This window comes from Pan paniscus, chromosome 20, assembly GCF_029289425.2.
Source record: "Pan paniscus chromosome 20, NHGRI_mPanPan1-v2.0_pri, whole genome shotgun sequence".
In the NCBI taxonomy this organism is placed as follows: Eukaryota; Metazoa; Chordata; class Mammalia; order Primates; family Hominidae; genus Pan; species Pan paniscus.
In genome coordinates, this window is record NC_073269.2 from 45,658,953 (window position 1) to 45,681,184 (window position 22,232).

At 51.5% G+C, this 22,232-nt stretch overlaps 1 protein-coding gene across 11 annotated transcripts in view; it reads left to right on the forward strand.

The window, feature by feature from the left end:
- Window positions 1–22,181, forward strand: part of SAMD4B (sterile alpha motif domain containing 4B) — a 43,258-nt gene extending 21,077 nt beyond the window's left edge. For 6 of the 11 annotated variants that reach the window (XM_034944223.4, XM_034944224.4, XM_034944220.4 and 3 more), the window contains 11 exons: window positions 6,162–6,632; window positions 12,142–12,381; window positions 12,929–13,038; window positions 13,197–13,283; window positions 13,977–14,316; window positions 14,995–15,080; window positions 16,447–16,565; window positions 17,069–17,267; window positions 17,472–17,595; window positions 19,691–19,774; window positions 19,982–22,181. In XM_034944223.4, the coding sequence (XP_034800114.1) occupies window positions 6,162–6,632; window positions 12,142–12,381; window positions 12,929–13,038; window positions 13,197–13,283; window positions 13,977–14,316; window positions 14,995–15,080; window positions 16,447–16,565; window positions 17,069–17,267; window positions 17,472–17,595; window positions 19,691–19,774; window positions 19,982–20,010 (1,889 nt within the window). In that variant the 3' untranslated portion in view covers window positions 20,011–22,181. The remainder of the gene's footprint in view (window positions 1–6,161; window positions 6,633–12,141; window positions 12,382–12,928; window positions 13,039–13,196; window positions 13,284–13,976; window positions 14,317–14,994; window positions 15,081–16,446; window positions 16,566–17,068; window positions 17,268–17,471; window positions 17,596–19,690; window positions 19,775–19,981) is intronic. The other 5 variants (XM_055103605.3, XM_055103604.3, XM_057300609.2 and 2 more) reach the window with 1 other exon arrangement.
- The last annotated feature ends 51 nt before the right edge of the window (window positions 22,182–22,232 follow it).

Here is a 22,232-nt window from a genome sequence, read left to right on the forward strand (position 1 = left end):
GCCCTGAAACAGCACGGGCTCTAGATTCAACCAGGAGCAACAACAATAATAGTTAAAATGTACTTGAGCACTTACCACATGCCAGACGCTTTGCATGATTGTCTCATTGACTCTTTACAACAATCCTGTGAGGTAGAGGCCTTACAGTCCCCATTTACAGAAGAGACCAAGGATCAGAGAGGTTAAAGGACTGGCCCACAATGATATTGAGTTAGGTCATGGAGGCAGAGCTAGATTTTGAATCCAGCAAGTTTGCCTGTTGAACTTGTGCTCTTACTTAGTATACTCTGCTAGGACCTGAGACAGAGTACACCACTACCTTCCAGGGGACCATCTGGGTTCAATTGTGCAGGTATTCGTTGGGCCTCTGCTGTGCCTCCACTCTGGGCCAGGCTTTTTCTGATCTGGGCAGGAAACTAGAAGTTCCATCCCCACCCATTATTTACAGCCCCAGCTGGGCTCACCCCAAGGGGCCTGAGGCTGCACAAATTACTTGGGCCAGTTCCAGTGCTCACTGATGCTTCTCAGTCATGGGAGGCCCGCCCTCCCCACCACCACCACACAGACACATGAACACACATTTCCCCAGAATCAGCTTCCATTTGTCCAAAACCACTCTCCCCTTTCTCGGCAGCAGAACAAGGTCCTGCATTGAGCCCAACCCTTGGGGCTGTTCTGTCATGTCCCCTGGCAGTACCAGAGAAGCTGTGTCCCTTAGCCCTGGGGTCCTGGCAGTACTCTGGAGTGGGGAAAGGACTAGACAAGGCTTCTCTCTGTCCCAGATGCCTCTGGCTACGCTGCAAGGCCTAAACAACAGCGATTGAGAATGTCAGGGTAGGGCTGGAGGGGCAGGCTGACTCGACTACTGGAGAAGAGAGGAAAACACCCGTCACTGAGCCACAGACTGAATGTTTACTATGAGTACACTCTGTCAGATGCTTTACATGCATCATCTCCCTACATCTTCTCAGCAGCTTTATAATCCTTACTTTACAGAGGAGGAAGCATACTGCCCAGGCCACTGTATGTTTTTGACTGGGGTGCATATCCTTGACTTATTTTTATTTTTATTTATTTTCATTCTTGACTTTCTGTCCCTAATGGGAATCACTGTCTTTCTTCTTTCTCATCAAGAACTGAAAACTACAGGACTAAGTTATCAAACAGGGGTACCACAGAGTTCTTATCGTTTGATCCAGTGCCAGGTGGAGTTGGGAGGGCAGGAAAGACAAAAGTTCTGTGACTTCAGTGAGGCCTGTTCTGCCTTGGAAAATGATCTTTAGATGTGGAGATGGCCTGAAGGACAGCTTCATAATCTTGGCAGTCGGTTCAAGTGAAGACAGACAAGGGAATGAGGTTTCCTAGCTTTGAGTGGCAGATGCTGAAGGGGATCTGGAAATCCAGGGAAGAAGAGAGACTTGGGATTGGAGAGATACAAGGTTGTGGGTAAAAAGTTCCCCCCTGGCTGGGCGCAGTGGCTCACGCCTGGAATCCCAGCACTTTGGGAGGCTGAGGCAAGTGGATCACGAGGTCAGGAGATCGAGACCATCCTGGCTAACACGGTGAAACCCCATCTCTACTAAAAATACAAAAAAAAATAAATTAGCCGGGTGTGGTGGCGGGTGCGTGTAGTCCCAGCTACTCAGGAGGCTGAGGCAGGAGAATGGTGTGAACCCAGGAGGCAGAGCTTGCAGTGAGCCGAGATCGTGCCACCGCACTCCAGCCTGGGTGACAGAGCCAGACTCCGTCTCAAAAAAAAAAAAAAAAGTTCCTCCCTGCTGGACACCATGGCTCACACCTGCAATCCCAGCACTTTGGGAGGCCGAGGCAGGTGGATCACCTGAGTTTAGAAGCTTGATACTAGCCTGGCCAATATGGCAAAAGCCCGTCTCTACTCAAAATATAAAAATTAGCCAGGTGTGGTGGCGTGTGCCTGTAATCCCAGCTACTGGTGGGGGCTGAGGCAGGAGAATTGCTTGAATCCAGGAGGTAGAGGTTGCAGTGAACCGAGATCATGCCACTGCACTCCAACTTGAACAACAGAGCAAGCCTCCATGTCAAAAAAAAAAATGGAGGCACACAGAGCCTGGATTCAGATCTCAGCTGTGTCGCTTAACGGGCTCTGTCACTTAGGGTGTGTGACCTCACCTTCCCAAATCTGTTTTCTCACCTGCAAGATGAGCACACCAAAACAGGATTAAAACAGGGATGAAAAGCAATCATATTTTTAGCATAGTGTCTGGCACATAGTAAATGCTCAATAAACAGTATCCTTCATTCTGAATGAAAGTGCCATACGTTATTGCTATTGTCAGTAGTAGCAACAGCAATAGTGGTATTGGTTCTACTATTAATTTTAACCAATGCTGTAGACATAGTATGAGTTGATGACTTTGAATGAATGGATTTAACAGGTGTTCCCTTGGCTGGGCACAGTGGCTCATGCCTGTAATCTTAGCACTTTGGGAGGCTGAGGTGGGCAAATCATTTGAGAGCAGGAATTTGAGACTAGCTTGGCCAACATAGTGAAAAAAGTAACAGGCAGGACACGGTGGCTAATGCCTATAATCCCAGCACTTTGGGAGGAAAGGTGGGCGGATCACCTGAGGTCAGGAGTTCCAGACCAGTCTGGGCAACATGGTTAAACGCCCCCTCCACTAAAAATATAAAAATTAGCCAGGTGTCATGGTATGTGCCTGTAATCGCAGCTACTCAGGAGACTGAGGCAGGAGAATCGCTTGAACCCCGGAGGCAGAGGTTCCAGTGAGCCGAGATCGTGCCACTGCACTCCAGCCTGGGCAACAAAGTGAGACTCCGTCAAAAAAAAATAGCCAGGCATGGTGGTGCACGCCTGTAATCCCAGCTACTTGGGAGGCCGAGGCAGGAGAATCACTTGAACCCGGAGGCGGAGGTTGCAGTGAGCTGAGATCACTGCACTCCAGCCTGGGCGATAGAGTGAGACTCCATCTCAGAAAAATAGAAAACAAAAACTAACAAACAGGTGTTCTCTCTTGGAAGCTTAGAGCAGAGAGCCCCAGGCCAAGAAAATGCACAGTCTTTATAGCCAGGAGTTAGGAACTGTGTGAGATTCATTTTCCTAAGGCTACAAACTTAAGCAGAATTAGGAGTGTATGTGAATTCTAGGCCACAGAGTTCTAAGGGGATCATTAAGAGAAATAGGGCTACAGAAAGGGCATTTCTGAGTTTGTATGCAAGGCCAGGGGTCCATCCTTCAGTGTGGGCAGAGGAGACCAGAAGTCCATGGAACTTTTTTTTTTTAAGTCAATCCTGAAGCATGCTAGATGTCCTTGGAATCGTAAAGGCCTAAGGAACTTGGGTTGAAAGACCCTCAGATGTCTAGGTTTCCAAGACTTTCCTTATAGGTGCTTATTCCTAGCCTCTTGGTTTCCTGGGCCCAGAGATTTGGCTTGTGCCTTTAGAATCTCTGTGTGTATTTGAAAGGAGGGAGACATAGTGAGATATAATAACCACAATACTAGTAAAAGCAGCTAGTGTTTACTGAGGACTTACTCTATGCTGTGGCCTCACATAATTCATAGCAGCCATGCCAGGTAGGAATGATTCTGGGTTCCACTTTACAGATAGAGAAAATAGAGCTCAGTGAAGTGATCACACTTGCCCAGAGTCACATGGCCAGTAAGTGGTGGTAAAGGGACATATGCCACATCTCTGCCTATTCCTTTTCATCACCCACTCCTTTGGGGTCCTAGCTCTGTCTGGTTAGAGCCAGCAACTTTGCCCATTTCCAAGACCTCACCATTAGCACATCTCTCAGAACTCCTTCGTGAGATATTTGTAAGTCATCACCTTGGCTACTGATGTGAGCTCAGTTGCCCAAGGGTGAGAGCGTAGTTGGCCTCAGACCTAAATCTTTGTCTCTTTTCCCAAGTATTGGTATTTTTTGTCCCTCTCCTTGTCCTGTCAGCATTATCTCCATCTTCCACCCTGTTTAGCTAGTTACAGAAGTGCTAATGAGGTTTTTTTTTTTCTTTTTCTTTTTCTTTTTTTTTTTGAGACGGAGTCTCACTTTGCCCCCAGGCTGGAGTGCAGTGACGCGATCTCGGCTCACTGCAACCTCCACCTCCCGAGTTCAAGTGATTCTCCTGCCTCAGCCTCCCAAGTAGCTGGAATTACAGGCATCCACCACCATGCCCGGTTAATTTTTGTATTTTTAGTAGAGACAGGCTTTCACCGTGTCGGCCAGGCTGGTCTCCGGCTCCTGACCTCAGGTGATCCACCTGCCTCAGCCTCCCAGAGTGCCGGGATTACAGGCGTGAGCCACCACGCCCAGTGCCAATAAGGTCTTTGAAGGGGAGAGTCAGACTTGTAACAGTTCCTACCCAAGCCTTCTTTGATGTGGCCAGCCTGGGGCTATATTCTTAGGGACCTCCCTTGTGGGTTGAAAGGGGAAACCTGAGGCCGGGCGCAGTGGCTCACGCCTGTAATCCCAGCACTTTGGGAGGCTGAGGCGGGTGGATCACAAGGTCAGGAGATCGAGACCATCTTGGCTAATGTGGTGAAACCCTGTCTCTACTAAAAATACAAAAAATAAGCTGGGCGTGGTGGTGGGCGCCTATAGTCCCGGCTACTCGGGAGGCTGAGGCAGTAGAATGGCGTGAACTCAGAAGGTGGAGCTTGCAGTGAGCCGAGATCGCGCCACTGCACTCCAGCCTGGGCGACAGAGCGAGACTCCGCCTCAAAAAAAAAGAAAAGGGAAACCTGGCTTATCTCCACAGGGTAGACTCAGGTCCTCACACAGTGGGATAGAAAGGAGAGGTCAAGATGACCATGACATGGAACAGCCAGGGAATGCTTCCTGGAGGAAGGCAGTAAGTTAGGCCATCTACAAAAGAGAATTTGTATAGGAGGAAGGAGGTTGTTGCAGGCCAAAACCTTGAATCTCAGCCAAGGTGTGGAGCTTGGATAAATACATACTGTGGAGAGAACCCCAAGGAAGATGGGGAGATATCCTGAGCTGAGTCTTTATCTGGAGGAATGGGAGATGGAGGGTGCCCTGGAAATGAAGGTGATGTTAGGCTAGGAGTTCTTGGACTTGAGTCTGTTGGTGCTTGCTGGTTGCCATTATAAACTCCTGGTCAGAAACATGACATCCTGTTGTGATTTAGGAAGATAAATGCATCTGGATGTATGGGATCGATTGGAAGGGGAGAATCTAGAAGCAGAGAGACCAGTTAAAAAACAATAGCAAGCATTTATTATGTCGCCAAACCACTTTGTGTTCTTTGCTAGCTCATTGAATCTCAAAGCAACACTGTGAATTGGGTACTGTAATTATCTCCAAAATTTCGCAGATAATTTAGTGCTCAGTGAGGTTTAAGGTAGCTTACCAAGATCTAGCTAGTAAGCTGGGGTGTCTAGACCATCTGATTCCAGAGCCCAAGCTTTTAACTACCATATACCACTGCCTTCTCCATTCAGGAAGGAGACTGCTTTTTGGCAGGGGAAATGGCATAGAGGCCATGAAGAATGGAGGAAGGAGTCATGGAGATAAAGCATGAGAGCAGGCCTGGGGACAGGAGTTGTTCAGATTCCAGAGTAGCAAGTTTGGCTGATTGGGAGGCACTGCAGGTTTCTGAGAACAGGAGTGATAGAACAAAGAAAAATTACTCTATACCAGCTGTGGTGGGCACATGACTGTAGTACCAGCTACTTGGGAGGCTGAGGCAAGAGGATTGCCTGAGTCCAGGAGTTCTGGGCTATAGTGTGCTATGCTGATTGGCTGTCTGCACTAAGTGTGGCCCCAGTATGGTGACCTCCTAGGAGTGGGGGACCACCAGGTTGCCTAAGGAGGGGTGAACTGGCCCAGTTTGGAAATGGAGCAGGTCAAAACTCCCGTGCTGATCAATAGTGGGATTGCACTTGTGAATAGCCACTGCACTGCAGCCTGGGCAACATAGTGAGACCCCATCTCTTAAAAAAAAAAAAGAGAAAAATTACTCCAGAGGCAGGGTCAGTGTGTTTGATCTCACCTATATGAGGGATAAGTTTGGGAGTTATGAAAAGAAAATCGTTATGAAAAGGAGATTGGAGCTGAGGGAATAGGCCATAGGCAGTGCTCTCAGGTGAATAGGAGTACCCCACCCTGGCTCTCCTGACATTTCTTCTTATCCCTTCTGTAGCCATCGTCAGCCAGTGGCAGCAGGAGTCCAAAGAGAAGGTGGTGTCCCTCCTTCTGTCCCACCTTCCCTTGCTTCAGCCAGGCAACACAGAGGCCAAGTCGGAGTACATGAGGCTATTGCAGAAAGTGCTGGCCTACTCAATCGAGAGCAATGCTTTCATCGAGGAGAGTCGCCAGCTGCTTTCCTATGCCCTCATCCACCCAGCCACCACACTGGAGGACCGCAACGCACTGGCCCTCTGGCTGAGCCACCTGGAAGAGCGGTTGGCTAGTGGTTTCCGCTCCCGGCCAGAGCCCTCCTACCATTCACGCCAAGGCTCAGATGAGTGGGGGGGCCCTGCAGAGCTAGGCCCTGGGGAGGCAGGGCCAGGCTGGCAGGACAAGCCACCCCGGGAAAATGGACACGTGCCCTTCCACCCATCCAGCTCAGTGCCGCCAGCCATCAACAGTATTGGGAGCAATGCAAACACAGGTAAGTGGCGGGGGTGTCCCAGAAGGCCATGCCTACTTGAAAAAGGTTGGACTAGGCTCAGTGAGAGCTCCCTCGCTCTGTGGCATTAGACAAGTCACATAAGCTGTAGGCCTCAACTTTATGAGGCAATGCAGAGGCTGTGAACTGGCTTTCCCAGAGCTGAATCTGACCTACAGACATGTCTTATTGAACCCATACTTTGGTTTGGTTTTATTTTGTTGTGTTGGGTTTTTAAATAAATGTGAGTGGTACAAAGAATCAAGAATTTTTCCCTAAAAATGAGATTTCCAGCCTTTCTTGAGAAGTCAAAAGATCTAGCAACTCAACAAGATCTGTTTTCCTAGTGGCAGCAATAATATAGAGCTTAATGTTGAGCATGCCCTTTAGACCCTGCACAAGTGCCCCAGTCTGCCTCTGCTCCCACCAACCCCCCTTTGGGCATTTCTGATATATACCTGGTCTCTAAGGGCATCAGGCTATGACGCTTGATGGAGGTGTGCATACCATCATCTGAGATCCCTTCCAGTTCAGACAACATTATGGATTTTATGTATCTGGCCTCACTTTACAGCTTTGTTTCTGAGAACACTGTCTGTATAAGACAAAACTCATGCTGCAAGGTATTTGTAATAGTAGGTAGCATTTTTCAGCATTGACTATGCTAGGTACTCTTTTATAGACACTTTTCAGGTGTGATCTCAGTCCGCATCACAACCATATCATTAGCCCTATTCAACAGATGAGGACACCGGGACTCAGAGGTGAAGTGATGTGTTCAAAGTCACACGTAGAACAAGTGGTGGAACAGACCCAACCAGTCTGATGCCAGAGCCTGCCTCTGACCACTACACTGTCCTGCCAACTAAGCAGGTTTGAAAGAGCTCTCTTAGTAAAAGCCCTACAGGCGGGAGTGAGCAGGAGTTGTTGGTATCCCAGTGACTTTTTGAAATGTACAGGATAAGGGAGGGTGGATTTTCCAAGCCATGGTAAGGCAGCATGACCTGACCCAGGGTGAGGGAGAGGGTTCATGATGTAAACCTCAGAGTAGCTAGTCACCTTCAGCAGGCACTGGTTTAAAGCAAGACAAGAGAGAGTGACAGTGAAATGTCACATGTGTCAGTGGGTGGGGGTAACCTCGGGTCCCTAATGCCCCGCTGTCTGGTACCTGGTGCTCATCAGTTATTCCTTGAGCCTGTTTTTCCCCCAGTTAGTGTGGCTATTCTGGTCCATCTGCCTCCCTCCCAGTTGCTGGTGAGAACCTGGGAAGATAGAGGGATAGAAGGGCAGTTTCAGGAAACTTAGCAACCTGAGGTGTCTTGGACCTCATTTTCCAGTCATGGAGCATCACAGTTCCAGGATGGGAGGATGTATTAATAATGATCATTCTAGGCAAAAAATATTGAGTGCTAGTCCGGGCATGGAGGCTCACGCCTGTAATCCCAGCACTTTGGGAGGCCGAGGCAGGCAGATCACCTGAGGTCAGGAGTTCGAGACCAGCCTGACCAACATGGTGAAACCTCATCTCTACTAAAAATATAAAAATTAGCTGGGTATGGTGGTGCGTGCCTATAATTCCAGTTACTCGGGGGGCTGAGGCAGGAGGGTCGCTTGAACCCAGGAGGCGGAGGTGGCAGTGAGCCGAGATCTTGCCATTGCATTCCAGCCAGGGCGACAGAGCAAGACCCCATCTCAAAAAAAAAAAAAAAAAAAAAAAAAAAAAAAAAAAAAACACATCGAGTGCTTAGTCTTTACTAGGAGCTATTCTAAGAACTTTATACATATAAACTCAAGGTTTAAAGCCAGGCGTTCTGACTATAGACCTCATACTCTGAACTACTATGCTACACTACCTCCACCAAAAAGTACCTCTCCTGGAGATGCTCATCCCTCACCAAGGGGAGGGGTCACCCAGGCAGGGTGCCTATAAATTTCTTTGTCTTCATACCTTTTGTGCTCCCCATCATGGGGACCCCAGCAGCCATTAAAGGATGAAGATTGAACAATGTTGATAGGGGTTTGGACCAAAAGAGGAAAAGGAATTGGGCATTCCAAGTAGAAGGCACAGCATGAAATAAGCACGGGGTGGATAATTAGAGGGGACAGTATACAGACAGATCTGGCTGGGGTGGATTTGAATGAGTAATAACAGTAGCAGAGACTTGTGCTTACCGTGTGCCTATCCCTCTGCTAAGGACTTCATGCGGAAATGGAGGCAGAGAGGCGAATGAAGTGACTTGCCCAAGATCACACAGAGGCGACAGAGTCAGAGTCAGGATTTGAACTCAGGCCTGTCTTTACCCTCAGACCTCAGTGTGTGAAGGCTACATTCTGGGGGGCGTTGAAGGACAGGAGAAGCTTTTGGATTCCAGGCAGTTGCAGGAAACAGGAAATCATTAAAATATTTTTGAGTGGGGAGCAAGGATTGGCCTTTGAGGGCAGGCAGCTTGGGTTTGGGGTGCTGCCAAGAACAGATCAGGATTTCTTGGAGAGTGCAAGGCCCTGGATCTCTGGCCGGCATTCTTGTTTTTGTCATTCTCATGCTGTGGCCAGCCTCCACCCCAGTGCGGAGCTGAGCAGGGCTCCTCAGGAACTGCACGATCATTCCAGTCAGGGTAATTTCCTGCCTCTCAGCCTCTCCTGCCCACTTCTTGGCTGAGAAGGGAGAAAGAAGGAGGCCAGAGACACCAAAACAGGCAAAAAGGCCTGTCTTGAGGATTCCCCAGTCCCCCAGGGCCCAGAGTGTGCCATGTTCCCCAAGAGTGCTGAGTGGGGACAGAAGCCAGGGCTGAGGGAGTCTAGAGGCTGAAGAACTCCTGGGAAGAGGACCCCGGACACTCTGGGGTAGGGCAGAAACTGGTATTAAGGATGGGCCACTGCCTTGCCCTGTCCCTTAGGTGACTTCCTAGCCAGGAGCATTAGTATTGTCACAGCTGAGGGAAGATGCTCTGGGGCCTGCACCAGGCTAGCCCTCCTTCCTGGGCTGGGTGTCACTGTAGCACTGGCAGGAACCCCAGCCTTTCCATCAGAAACAAGGCTTGGGCTCTGTCTCAGCCTGTCAACTCCCGTGGGAACTGGGGCAAAGGGCTTCAGCTCCCTGGGCCTTGATGTCCTCACCTACCCAGGGTGAGGCTTGTTGGCTTTGTTTCATTTCTTTTTGTCTAGGCTGATTTGGGGTACTTCTGGATGCCATAGGTGGAGCTCAGAGGCCCTCTTAGCACCCTTTTGTCCTTTATGAAACTTCGTTGGAAGGACTTCTGTGTGTCATGCCCTGTGCCTGATCATGGGATTGCAGAAGTAATTGGACTGGGCTGCCATTCTCCATGGACCCACAGTCCAGTGCAAGAGGGAGGCTAGTGAGAGGCAGCAAGCGCCAGGCCTGAGGCAGCAGCAGAGGGGTACATGACCGAGGCATGAAGGGAGAAGTGGCTGATGGAGAAGAGTTGGCGAGGTGAACGAGGCAGAGGAAAAAGCACAGATAAAGGTCTGGGAGCTCATGGGAACCTGCCCTGTTTTGGGAGTGGTTAAAAATCAAGTTGGAGGCCAGGCATGGTGGCTCACACCTGTAATCTCAGCACTTTGGGAGGCCAAGGCTGGCGGATCACCTGAGGTCGGGAGTTCAAGACCAGCCTAAGCAACATGGAGAAACCCCCGTCTCTACTAAAAAAATACAAAATTAGCCAGGCGTGGTGGTGGGTGCCTGTAATGCCAGCTACTCAGGAGGCTGAGGCAGGAGAATTGCTTGAACCCGGGAGGCAGAGGTTGCAGTGAGCCGAGATTGTGCCACTGCACTCCAGGCTAGGCCACAAGAGTGAAATTCCATCTCTAAAAAATATATATATATGACCGGGCACAGGTGGCTTACGCCTGTAATCCCAGCACTTTGGGAGGCCAAGGCAGGTGGATCACCTGAGGTCAGGAGTTTGAGACCAGCCTGACCAATATAGTGAAACCCTGTCTCTACTAAAAATACGAAAAACATTAGCTGGGCATGGTGTCGGGCACCTGTAGTCCCAGCTACTCGGGAGGCTGAGGCAGGAGAATCGCTTGAACCCAGGAGGTGGAGGTTGCAGTGAGCCAAGATTGCGCCACCGCACTCCAGCCTGGTGACAGAGCAAAACTCCATCTCAAAAAAAAAAAATCAAGTTGGATTCCTTTGCCAACCTCAGACTTGGGATGGACAGAGGGTATGGAGCATCCTTCAGAAGAGGACCTGGGATCACCCTGAGTCACCAGGCCTCATGAGTGGCCAGTTTGGGCTCACTGCAGAAAAAAAATGGGAGGTAGTGAGGCCCCATAACAGGGTTGTTGAGGAAGCAGCTTACGTACTTCATTCATTACAAGATATAATGATGTTTAAGATGGGACAGGTTTCTGCTGTCACAGGTCTTCTATTCTAGCAGGGGGTGTAGTTAATAAGTAAACAGGCTGGGCGCAGTGGCTCACGCCTGTAATCCCAGCACTTTAGGAGGCCGAGGTGGGCGGATCACGAGGTCAGGAGATTGAGACCATCCTGGCCAATGTGGTGAAACCCCGCCTCTACTAAAATACGAAAAAATTAGCTGAGCATGGTGGCAGGCATCTGTAGTCCCAGCTACTCAGGAGGCTAAGGCAGGGGAATTGCTTGAACCCAGGAGGCGGAGGTTGCAGTGAGCTCAGATCGTGCCACTGCACTCTGGTCTAGTGACAGAGCAAGACTCCATCTCAAAAAAGTAAATAAATTTTTAAAAAAATAAATAACTTGATAATTTCAGGTTGTGATAGGTGCTGTAAGAAAGACAAGACAGTAATGTGATAGAGTGACGGATTGGGGCAGCAGAGGTGGGCAGTGACTTCAGATTAAGGGTTCAGGGTAGGCCTCAGAGGAGGCGACACTTGAGATGAGACTTGAGGGAGCCAACCGCTGAGATCAAGAAGGTAGGAAGAAAGAGCAAGTCCAGAAGTCCTGAGGCTGGAACAACCTTGAGTGTTTCAGGAACAAAGGGGAGTTTGGGAGGAGGCAAAGGCTAGAGAGGCATGAACCAAGTGGTGGGTTGTGGGAGAGGAACAGGGGCCAGGTCCTGCATGGCCTTTTAGGCATGTGGAAGCATTTGTATTTTGTTCCCACTATGAAAGGAAGTCACAGGGATTTGAGCAGGAGTCAGGCTCGGTCAGATTTGCATTTTTAGAAGGACCTTTATGGCTGTTGTGAGGGGCGTGGACTGTAGGAGGCAAGAGTGAAGGCAGGAAACCAATGAGGAGGCTATGGCAGTAATTCCTGCCAGGGGTGCTGGTGGCCTGAGCCAGCGGAACTGGAGAAATTCAGGAAAGTGGCTGACAGCTTGCTGATGGGTTGGGTGTTGGAGGTAAGAGAATGAGGTATATCTGGTAGGCAGTTACCCTTGGACCCCAGGTCCCTTCCTCTTGGCAGGTTATGGGGCCAAACTGCCATCCTGGCACTGACGGCAGGGGGATGGTCTCCTGTGGTTGGGTCCCCAGGTCTAATATTTTGCTTTTCTCCCACTCTGGCCAGGTCTCCCCTGCCAAATCCACCCTAGCCCACTGAAGCGCTCCATGTCACTCATCCCTACAAGCCCCCAGGTCCCTGGTGAGTGGCCGAGTCCAGAGGAGCTTGGGGCCCGGGCTGCTTTTACCACGCCCGATCACGCACCTCTCTCGCCCCAGAGCAGCGTGGCCTCCTCTGGCAGTGAGCAGACAGAGGAGCAGGGCTCCAGCCGGAACACTTTCCAGGAGGATGGCAGTGGCATGAAAGGTACATTGGGGACAGCAGCACCAGGACCCTTTTCCAGGGGCTTCTGCAGAGCTTAGAGGACAGAAAGGAGCTTGTAGCTGACACCTGCTTACCCCTCTGAGGAGGGGACATGTCTGAGGGGAGTAGATAGTCCCTGCTTTTAGGGCTCAGGACTAAGCAGAGAGACCCCACATCTACCCTAACAAGTTCTAGTCTGACTGGGGAGGAGCCCCCTGTCTTCACACACCCCAGTCTGACAAGGAAGCCAGGACACAGCTAAGTGATGGAACAGAGGTTCCAGCAAGAGTTGTGGAGCAATCAGTGAGGTCATCCTGGTATACATCCAGCCTAGCAGCTTAGAAGGGTCAGATGTCCTTCCCAGGGAAGGCTGCCTGAGGGTCTGGCTAGGCAGATGAAGAAGGAGCTGATGGAACCTTAGCTCCCCCCAACCCCCTCCCAATTTTTTGCATCTTTTGAGGCTTCCTGTGGGTTTATCCCCACAACTTTTCCTTTACCCTGGTAGTCTGGGCCAAACTCCTGACCTTTCACTCTCCCTCCTTTGCCAAAGATGTGCCCTCATGGCTCAAGAGCCTCCGCTTGCACAAGTATGCAGCCCTCTTCTCACAGATGAGCTACGAGGAGATGATGACACTGACTGAGCAGCACCTGGAGTCTCAGGTGAAGCCAAGGGGTCCATCCGGGAGGTGCTGGGGGCAGCGCTAGTTTGGCATCCTTGCAGCCCAAGCCTCCTCTGTCTCCTTGATCTCTATTTGGGTACCCCCAAATATCTCAGCCTCACATCTCTAGCTTCCTGTCCCCTTCTGCCCTTATCACAGAACGTCACCAAAGGTGCCCGCCACAAGATAGCCCTGAGCATCCAGAAGCTGCGTGAGAGACAGAGTGTCCTCAAGTCCCTAGAGAAGGTGAGGACCTGGTTTCTGCATCTTCAAGGCCAGCCAGCCACTTGGTGGTACCAGTAGACCAAAGGCCCTGAGTTGGCCTCCAGACTCCTCGGATCTGGCCTCCAAAATTCCCAGCCCTAGGGACCCAGACTTCAGGGACCACATGCAAGCCGGCATCAAAAGGCTCACTTGCTGGTGGCTAAGAGTCTCCCCTCCCTGTCTTTCTTGGTTTGTGGTTCCAGGATCTCTGTCTTTTGACTCTACACCTTCTCTCCCCTTTTGCTTTTCCATTTTTTACTGGTCTTTCTGGTAGAGCAGAGTGTCTCTGTCTGTACAATCTCTCTTTCCATTTGATTGTTTCTAAACTCATTTTCCTTCCACATCTGATTCCGTTTCCTTGCCACTGCCTTCTGTTTGTATTTTTCCCTGCTCAGTGTCTAGGTCTGAATCTCTGATTCTATCCTTGTTGGGTCCTTGAGACTCCAACATTAGACTGGCTTTTCGTGAGTTCTGTGGGACTTCATCTTAATGGGAAAGAGGAAATGTGTACCTATATGTTTGTGGGCTTGCAGTACCCTTACATGCCTTCTCTATGTGCTGGAACCCAGGGTCCTACCCAGCCTTCTGCAAGCCCTGTCTGACTCTCTGTGTAGATACTCTCAGTCCCTCATTGTAGGGTCTGCATGTGACCCCAGCCTGTGTCCTCCCATCCAGGATGTGCTGGAAGGCGGGAACCTACGAAACGCTCTGCAGGAGCTGCAGCAGATCATCATCACTCCCATCAAGGCCTACAGTGTCCTCCAGGCCACCGTGGCTGCCGCCACCACCACCCCTACTGCCAAGGATGGGGCCCCGGGGGAACCACCGCTGCCAGGTGCTGAGCCTCCCCTAGCCCACCCCGGCACAGACAAAGGCACCGAGGCCAAGGACCCTCCAGCTGTGGAGAACTACCCACCTCCACCAGCTCCAGCTCCCACTGATGGCAGTGAGCCTGCCCCGGCTCCCGTCGCCGACGGAGACATCCCCAGCCAGTTTACACGGGTGATGGGCAAAGGTGAGACCAGCCACAGCCTAGCAGGAAATCCTGAGGCAGAAAGCCAAGTGAACCCAAGCACCAGGGATCAAATCCAAGTTCGATGGTGGGAGCAGGGCTTTGTAAAGCCTACTGGAGACTGGAACACTACAGAGAGTAGCCGAGACAGGGTGACAAGGCCCCTTGCCCTTGGGCACGTCTGGGCTGATGGTGGATAACAGCCCTTCCCCTCAAAGCATCTCCAGGCTGAGCAGAAATGGGGCAGTGGGTCAGAAGAAATTCCATGTAGTAAAGGGTGAGCAGTTGAGGGGAGTCCATTGATTTCTCTCAGAGGGGACCAAAGTCCAGGGGATGGGGATGTTGAAATTTATCACAGCTTCAGCCTTTCCTAAAGCAGCATGATACAGCAGACTTTACACTTGGATCCAGATCAGTCTAGATCTGGATCTGGACCTGAGGCAAGTGACTCAACTCTGAGCTTTAGGTTTCTAAGGCTAAAAATGTGTGTAGTGACAAGATTGTGTCAGGCACTATGTTGTATATCCTCATGATAACCCAAATACCATGGCTAGCACTTAATAGTTGATACTCATCCAGCCTGAGTCTCCTGTTCCTTCTTGTGCACGAGCCAGCTGGAGGCTGGAACATGGCAGAGGGCATACTAGGGGTTAACCTCCTGCCCTTTCTCATGTCCCCCAGTGTGCACCCAACTGCTGGTGTCCCGACCAGACGAGGAGAACATCACCAGTTACCTCCAGCTCATCGAAAAGTGCCTGACTCATGAGGTAAGGCCTTCCCTAGCATACTCAAAAAGGGAAAGGCGGCCAGGCATGGTGGTTCACGCCTGTAGTCCCAGCACTTCGGCCACCGAGGTGGGCGGATCATGAGGTCAGGAGATCGAGACCATCCTGGCTAACACAGTGAAACCCAGTCTTTACTAAAAATACAAAAAATTAGCCGGGCGTGGTGGCAGGTGCCTGCAGTCCCAGCTACGCGGGAGGCTGAGGCAGAATGGCGTGAACCCGGCAGGTGGAGCTTGTGAGCCAAGATCGCGCCACTGCACTCCAGCCTGGACGACAGAGTGAGGGAAAGGCTGCCCCATCTTTCTCAAGACCATTGTGTTGTATGTGGCCCATAGGGCCTTACCTGACGTGGCACATGCCAGCCCTTCCAGTCTTGTATCTTACCAGTGTTGGCTTTAGAGGCTTCTTCTCAGAACCCTTGTACACACTCTTCCTCTCTCTCTTTTTTTTTTTTTTAATAGAGACGAGGTCTCACACTGTTGCCCTGGCTGGTTTTGAACTGACCTCAAGTGATCCTTCCACCTCAGCCTCCCAAAGTGCTGAGATTACAGGCGTGACGATTTTCTTTTTTAGAGATGGAGTATTGCTTTATTGCCTAGGCTGATCGCGAACTCCTGGCCTCAAGCGATCCCCTGCCCTGGCCTCCCAAAGTACTGGGATTATAGGCATGAGCAACCATGCCCAGCCCGTACATACTCTTTGTCAGCAACAGTACCCTTTCCTCCTCCTCACCCCTCAGCTGTCAGTTCAAACATTTATACCTCAGGGACACCTTTACCAACCCCTCATTTTTATTTGTTTCTTTTGCTTCCTGTTCTTCTCCCTCAGGGAGGGATAATTTGTCACAGTTGTCATTATGTATGTATCTTTCCCTCACAACCAGACTGTAAGCTCTCTGGGCATGGTCACCTCTGCATCCCAGAATTGCCTGGCACAGGCACAGAGTAGATGAGCAATTAATCTTTTTTTTGGAAACAGAGTCTCGCTCTGTTGCCCAGGCTGGAGTGCAGTGGCGCAGTCTCGGCTCACTGCAACCTCCGCCTCCCAGGTTCAAGTGATTCTCCTGCCTCAACCTCCCAAGTATCTGGGATTACAGGCACGCACTACCATGCCTGGCTAATTTTTGTACTTTTAGTAGAGGTGGGGTTTCACCATGTTGTCCAGGCTGGTCTCGAACTCCTGACCTCAAGTGATCCACCCGCCTCAGCCTCCCAAAGTGCTGGGATTACAGCATGAGCCACCACGCCCGGCCAGGCAATAAATATTTGAACAAATGAATGGAAGACTGGAAGGGAGGTCTGAAGGAAACATCACCCTCTCTGCTTCACCGGTGCCCTGCCAATTCTAGGCTTTCACGGAGACGCAGAAGAAACGGCTGCTATCCTGGAAACAGCAAGTGCTGAAGCTCCTCCGGACATTCCCGCGCAAAGCCGCACTAGAGATGCAGAACTACCGGCAGCAGAAAGGGTAGGCGGGTGGCCAGGTTACAGGGACCTGCCCTCCATAGGCCTTTGCTGGTTAGCAGATCATGCTTAGAGGGGTGATTGTGTTCTGGGCTGAGAATCTAGTTTTATTCAGTCACTGGGCGACTTTCCCAGAAGAAAATTTCCCACTAGAATAGGATGCTGAGCTGAAAAACAACACATGTCCCATGAGCAGGCCCCTCATATGTACCTTGCTCCTCGCCTGTATGCAGAGGGCCTGGAAGTCCCTCCTTAGACCAGACAAATAACAGAAATGTCTCCTTTGAGAATTGAAGATTGGAGAACTGTTTTGAGTGGACAGTGAAGAAACCCTTGTACATGTCCCATCTCCTTCCAGGGGGTACCCTTGGGGCAGATGAGGACAGAATGTGTGATGGAGGTTTATGTTCTCTCCTATCACTTGGGGTTATTGGGGAAGGTGAGGAAGGGGTGGACAGATAGGCCCCATCTATGTAAATTAACACCCTGCCTTCTGCTCTCTCATAGCTGGGCATTCGGCTCCAACTCGCTCCCCATAGCTGGCTCTGTGGGGATGGGAGTGGCCCGGCGTACCCAGCGGCAGTTCCCAATGCCTCCCCGGGCCCTCCCACCCGGCCGGATGGGCCTCCTGAGCCCCTCGGGCATTGGGGGTGTCTCCCCTCGACATGCCCTCACCAGCCCCAGCCTTGGAGGCCAGGGCCGACAGGTAAGCTGGCTGGAAGCAGGGGCCCGGCCTCCTGGGGTTGGGGTGGCAGTACCTGGGATGTCTATTTGCCTGTATACTCTGTATCCGGACCCAGCTTAGAGGTGGCGGGGGTGGGAGTGGGAGAAGGCCTGTACCACCTCCACCACTCTTGGGTCTGGGCCTCTTCCGCACTCACTACTTTCTCTCTTCCTGGGACCTGTGTAGAACCTGTGGTTTGCCAACCCTGGAGGCAGCAACAGCATGCCCAGTCAGAGCCGCAGCTCTGTGCAGCGCACCCACTCGCTCCCGGTCCACTCGTCACCCCAGGCCATTCTCATGTTCCCTCCAGGTGAGGTGCCCCACCCTTGGGACTCTGCCTGGCCAACATCCTCAGCTGACCTTTCTTTTTTCTCCTGGGTCTCATGTCCACTGTTCTTGTAGACTGCATTGGCACCTCTCCCCATACCTCACACCACTCTGCACCCATCTCCCCCAATTGTTGGGGGTTGTTTTCCTCCTCTGCTTCAATTTTATCTCTCAGGTCTTGCCCCCACCCCTCTGAATCATCATCTCTCACCCCTTACTCCCACCCCATCTCATGTTTCCCACCCTATGTCATAATCTTAGTGTCTGTGTTGGTCTTTGTCATCATCTCTTTCTTTATAGGATCATTGAATACTCAACTTAGAAGGGGTTGAGGGGATGGGACAGTTAAAGTGTGAGATTTCTGTGGAGGGGAGTCCTGCCCATCAGCCTACTGGGATTCTTTCAGATGCCAGGTGACCACACAGGAACCAGTGGACTTCACCTCTTAGAACAGGTGTTTGAAGTGAGAGGGCTGTTTTGACCTCTGCTTACAGACCATCCTGGAGATGGGAGAGCAGAAGTTGGGCCAAGTGCGGGCACAGTAACTCACGCCTGTAATTTCAGCACTTTTGGGAAGCTGAGGCAAGTAGATCGGTTTGAGACCAGTCTGGACAACATGGCGAAACCCCATCTGTACAAAAAAATACAGAAATTATCTGGGCATGGTGGCACACACCCGTAGTCCCAGCTACTCGGGAGGGTGAGGCAGGAGGATCGCTTGAGCCCAGGAGGTCAAGGCTGTAGTAAGCAGAGATTGTGCCACTGCACTGCAGCCAGGGCGACAGTGAGACCCCGTCTCAAAAAGATGTTGGGACAAGTGGGCAAAAGGAAGATTAGAGACTTGCTAACCGCAGGTCCCTGCCCTGCTCAACAAGTGAGGGGTTGACTCCTCCACACGGTGCTGGGCACTGGGGCTGCAGAGACAGATAAGGCTCGTCTGGAATGGGCTGACTCTAGAGAGAGCATGGATTTGCAGAATTCATGTCATCAACTGCCAAGTCAGTCAGGAGTCTTACTTGATGAGGTTGTGTGGACAGCCATCTGTTGAGGCCGTGGGAACCCATCCATCATGTTCATCCTAGCACAGGGCTTGACACACAGTAGGCATCTGTAAATGATGTTAAACAAGCAGGTGGATGAACCGCAGGAATGAACAAGAACCATTCTCTTTACCGGTATGCTGTGTCCCAGGCTTTGTCAGACAGCTCTCCTGCACTGATTAACTCCTCCCAACTGTATGTGTAAGGACGCTGATGTTATTCATCAGTCAGCAATCTGAGACAGGTCTTGCCCAAGTTCAAAAAAAAAATTTTTTTTTTTTAAGGAGAGACAATTGGGTGATCTGATACGACATGAGCTCAGGGTTCAGAGGCAACAGTGATGAGAGATGAGGGTGGAGATGGGAGCTGGGTCGTCTAAATCCAGGTAAACAGCTCGGACTTTGTCCTGATGGCAGTGAGGAGTCAGGGAAGGGTTTAAGCAGCGTAGTGAGGGAGGTCAGGTCTGCCCAGGGAGGTGGGTGGTTTCCCAGATGCCCGAATAGGAGGCCCTTTTGAGAAGTGTGGTTTGAGGACAAGTCCCATGGTGGTTGTCCTACTTTGCCCCCACCTGCCCGGCCTGCCTGGATTGAATCCTGCCCAGAGGAGCAGGTCCAAGTGGGGACAGGAAGGGTTTTGATTTAGCTTTTGCACCAAGTACAGAGCAGGTCTTCAATCAGGGAGCCTTGGGGGCTGCCCAGTGTCCAGGGCAGATGCCCAGACTGTGCTCAAGACAGTATGCAGTCTGTGTCCAGAGTAGTCACAGCAGGCTGTGTGTGGCCTCCAGGAGCTCCTTCAGTTTCAATTCCACTCTCTGCAAGTCAGGCTTTTTCTGTATTGCCAAGCCTCTGCCATTGCCATTGTCTCCTCTGCCTGTTGTGTGACATGCTCGCCTCTCTCCCTGTCCACCTCCTCCCCTTCTTCCCTCTCCCCCTCCATCTCTCTTGCTCCCTTCCCATACCAGCATCCTTTGTCATCCCAGCTGTCTTCACCCGAGTCCAGTTGGTCCTTACCACCCCCATTCTCTTCTCTCCCACCCAGACTGCCCGGTTCCTGGGCCTGACCTGGAGATCAATCCCACTCTGGAGTCTCTGTGTCTGAGCATGACAGAACACGCCTTGGGTGGTGAGCATTTCCTCTTTCCCTGACCCAGCTCCCACCTACCCAGCGTCTCTGCCTCTGAACTGAGCAACTCAGAGTCATCCTGAGGGGTCCCCAGGGGAGGCCAGACTCCAGGGAGGGCCTGACTGGGATGACAGGCTACCTGAGTGCCTTTTCTTGGGCCTCCCTCCAGCTCCTGATCTTCCTCCCTTCCTCCCTTTCTTACCACAGATGGGACAGACAAAACCTCCACCATCTGACGGGACCCACAGCCCAGCGCACCCATAGGCTCCCTGGGCGGCGGGCGGGGGCCAACCCCCAACGGGCTTCTCCGCGACAGCGAGAGGGTGGGCTGGCTCAGCTATATATTCTAATATTTTTCTACTCTCTCACCCTCTTAACTTTTGTTTAACATTGGCACATGCCTTGCTCACTCCCAGGCCCGTCGAGGGATCTCTGCTGAGGCCCGGGGAGTTGGGGGCAGCCAGGATAAAGGGGGCAGGGACTGGCCAGACTGCCTGCCTCTCTCCTTTCCTTCCTCATCCCCACCTGGTCCCATCCCACCCCTGCCTCCTCCAGACCGCTGACCACCTGCCTCTCCCCAAGGGAGCAGACTCCCCAGAGACAAACTGACCACTACCTTGTGGAGCCTGCTCAGAAACATTTGACATTTGGGGTGACGCGCAGGGCAGAGAACCTGCCCTCCAGAATGTTATTGAGAGGAGCTGGGGAGAAGGACGGGGAGCAAGGAGAGGAAGCTCTCTCTCCTCTCCCTGCTTCCCCTTCACCATTCCCCACATTCTGCAAGGACAGGAGCCACCTTCCTCTCTCTCACCTCCCCTGGCCCTGTTCACCAGAGGTTCTCTATGATTAATTTCTTAGGCCTATTTAAGATACATATTTATATAGTTCTTAACGGTTTTTCTCTGATCATTTCCTGTCATTTTTAGAATCCCCAGGTCTCTCTCAGCCAAGACAGTGGCAGGGAGAGCCTGAACTTTATGAGGGGAGAGGGCAGAGCCCCCTCCTCCAGACCCCCAAGCTCTAACCCATTTTCCTCCAGCCCTGGCTACCCGGATGAAGAGGTTGGAGGTGGGCAGCCAGGGTAGCCAGTGAGGTCAGGAAGTCTGTTGCCTTAACGTCCCCTTCCCCACGAACACACACCCTTCTCCACTCCCAGGTCTGGTTGGTGAGACTTGGGAGTCAGGAATAAGGGAAAGGGGATTGTTTGGTTTTTGGGTTTTTCCCTAAGCCCCTCCCTTTTCTTTCAGCCTTTTTCCTTCCCCCATTATGTCATGACCTCACTTAAGTGGAACACTATATCATAACCCAGAGATTTGTCCCAGCCCCAGAGTCCGACAGACTGTCTGGTCCCTATTCCTAATGAGGGGTTGTGTTGGGGCCCAGGTGGAGGGAGGGGATTTGGGGGTTCAGACTGCGGGGAAGCCAGGGTCTCCCTCTTCAACGCCCTCCTCCCCCTCAACCCACCTTCCCCACTGGGACATTCTCAAGCTTTTCACACCGAAAAGGAAAAAAAATGTTATTTTTAGATACATTTTATGAATAACTTTTGTTATGAATATGGCTGGTAACCATTGTGTATGTTATTAAAGATACAAAATGTTGGGAAAAAAACAAAAAAACCAAAAAAAAAAAAATTTTAAAACCACCACCCTCCCTGCACTATCACCCCATTCCCCAGACCTTCTTGCCCCCGCCCTCCTGGTCTGTGGACTTCCCTCTGCTCTGAGCCCAGGGAGGGGGAAGAAGCCAGGGGGTAGGGTGGCCCTGGGAACCTGGCTCTGGGTCCCCACTTCCTCTCCCAGTGCCGGGCTGGGTGGGGTGTCAGGTTTATTTATGTACCTCTTGCACACTCATCAACCTATGCAAGTCCCCCACCCCGGCCCTCCATGTTTCTGTGCCTTTGCTCATCCCCTCAATCTCCCAGGGCTTCTCCAGTCCCCCTCCCACTAGCTGCAGGAAGTGGGATGGATGGGCCACCTCGTTTGGAATCAGCAGGGTGTCCCTCTCATGGGACCCTCCCCTCTCCCCAGCCTGTCCTGTCTTGTTCACTCTCCATCAGGGTGAGCTGACTGTGCCTGGCACTGGGAGGTGGTGAGGGACACCGTCTCACACACACAGGGAGGCAAGAGCTGCCCCCCACCCCACCTGACAGCAGAGTGTGCAGGACGCAGGCGGCCCCACTCTGATGGGCAGGACCCTGACCCTCTCCCGCTCCAGCCCCCTCCCCAGGCCCTCCTCCATGATTTCACCCTCCCTACCCACTTCTGTCCCCAGCCCCACTGGCAGAATCAGCTTTGAGTAACTGTACAGTTTTTCTCGCTGTTGGAGAAGACTTATTTGTTGGAGTTTCACTTGTTTAATGGTCTGGGCTTATTTTGGAAAAAAAAAAAACAAAAAAAAAAACAAATTCTGACCTTCGTTGTGCTACATTTTGTGGGAAACCATTGGCCCTGCCTCT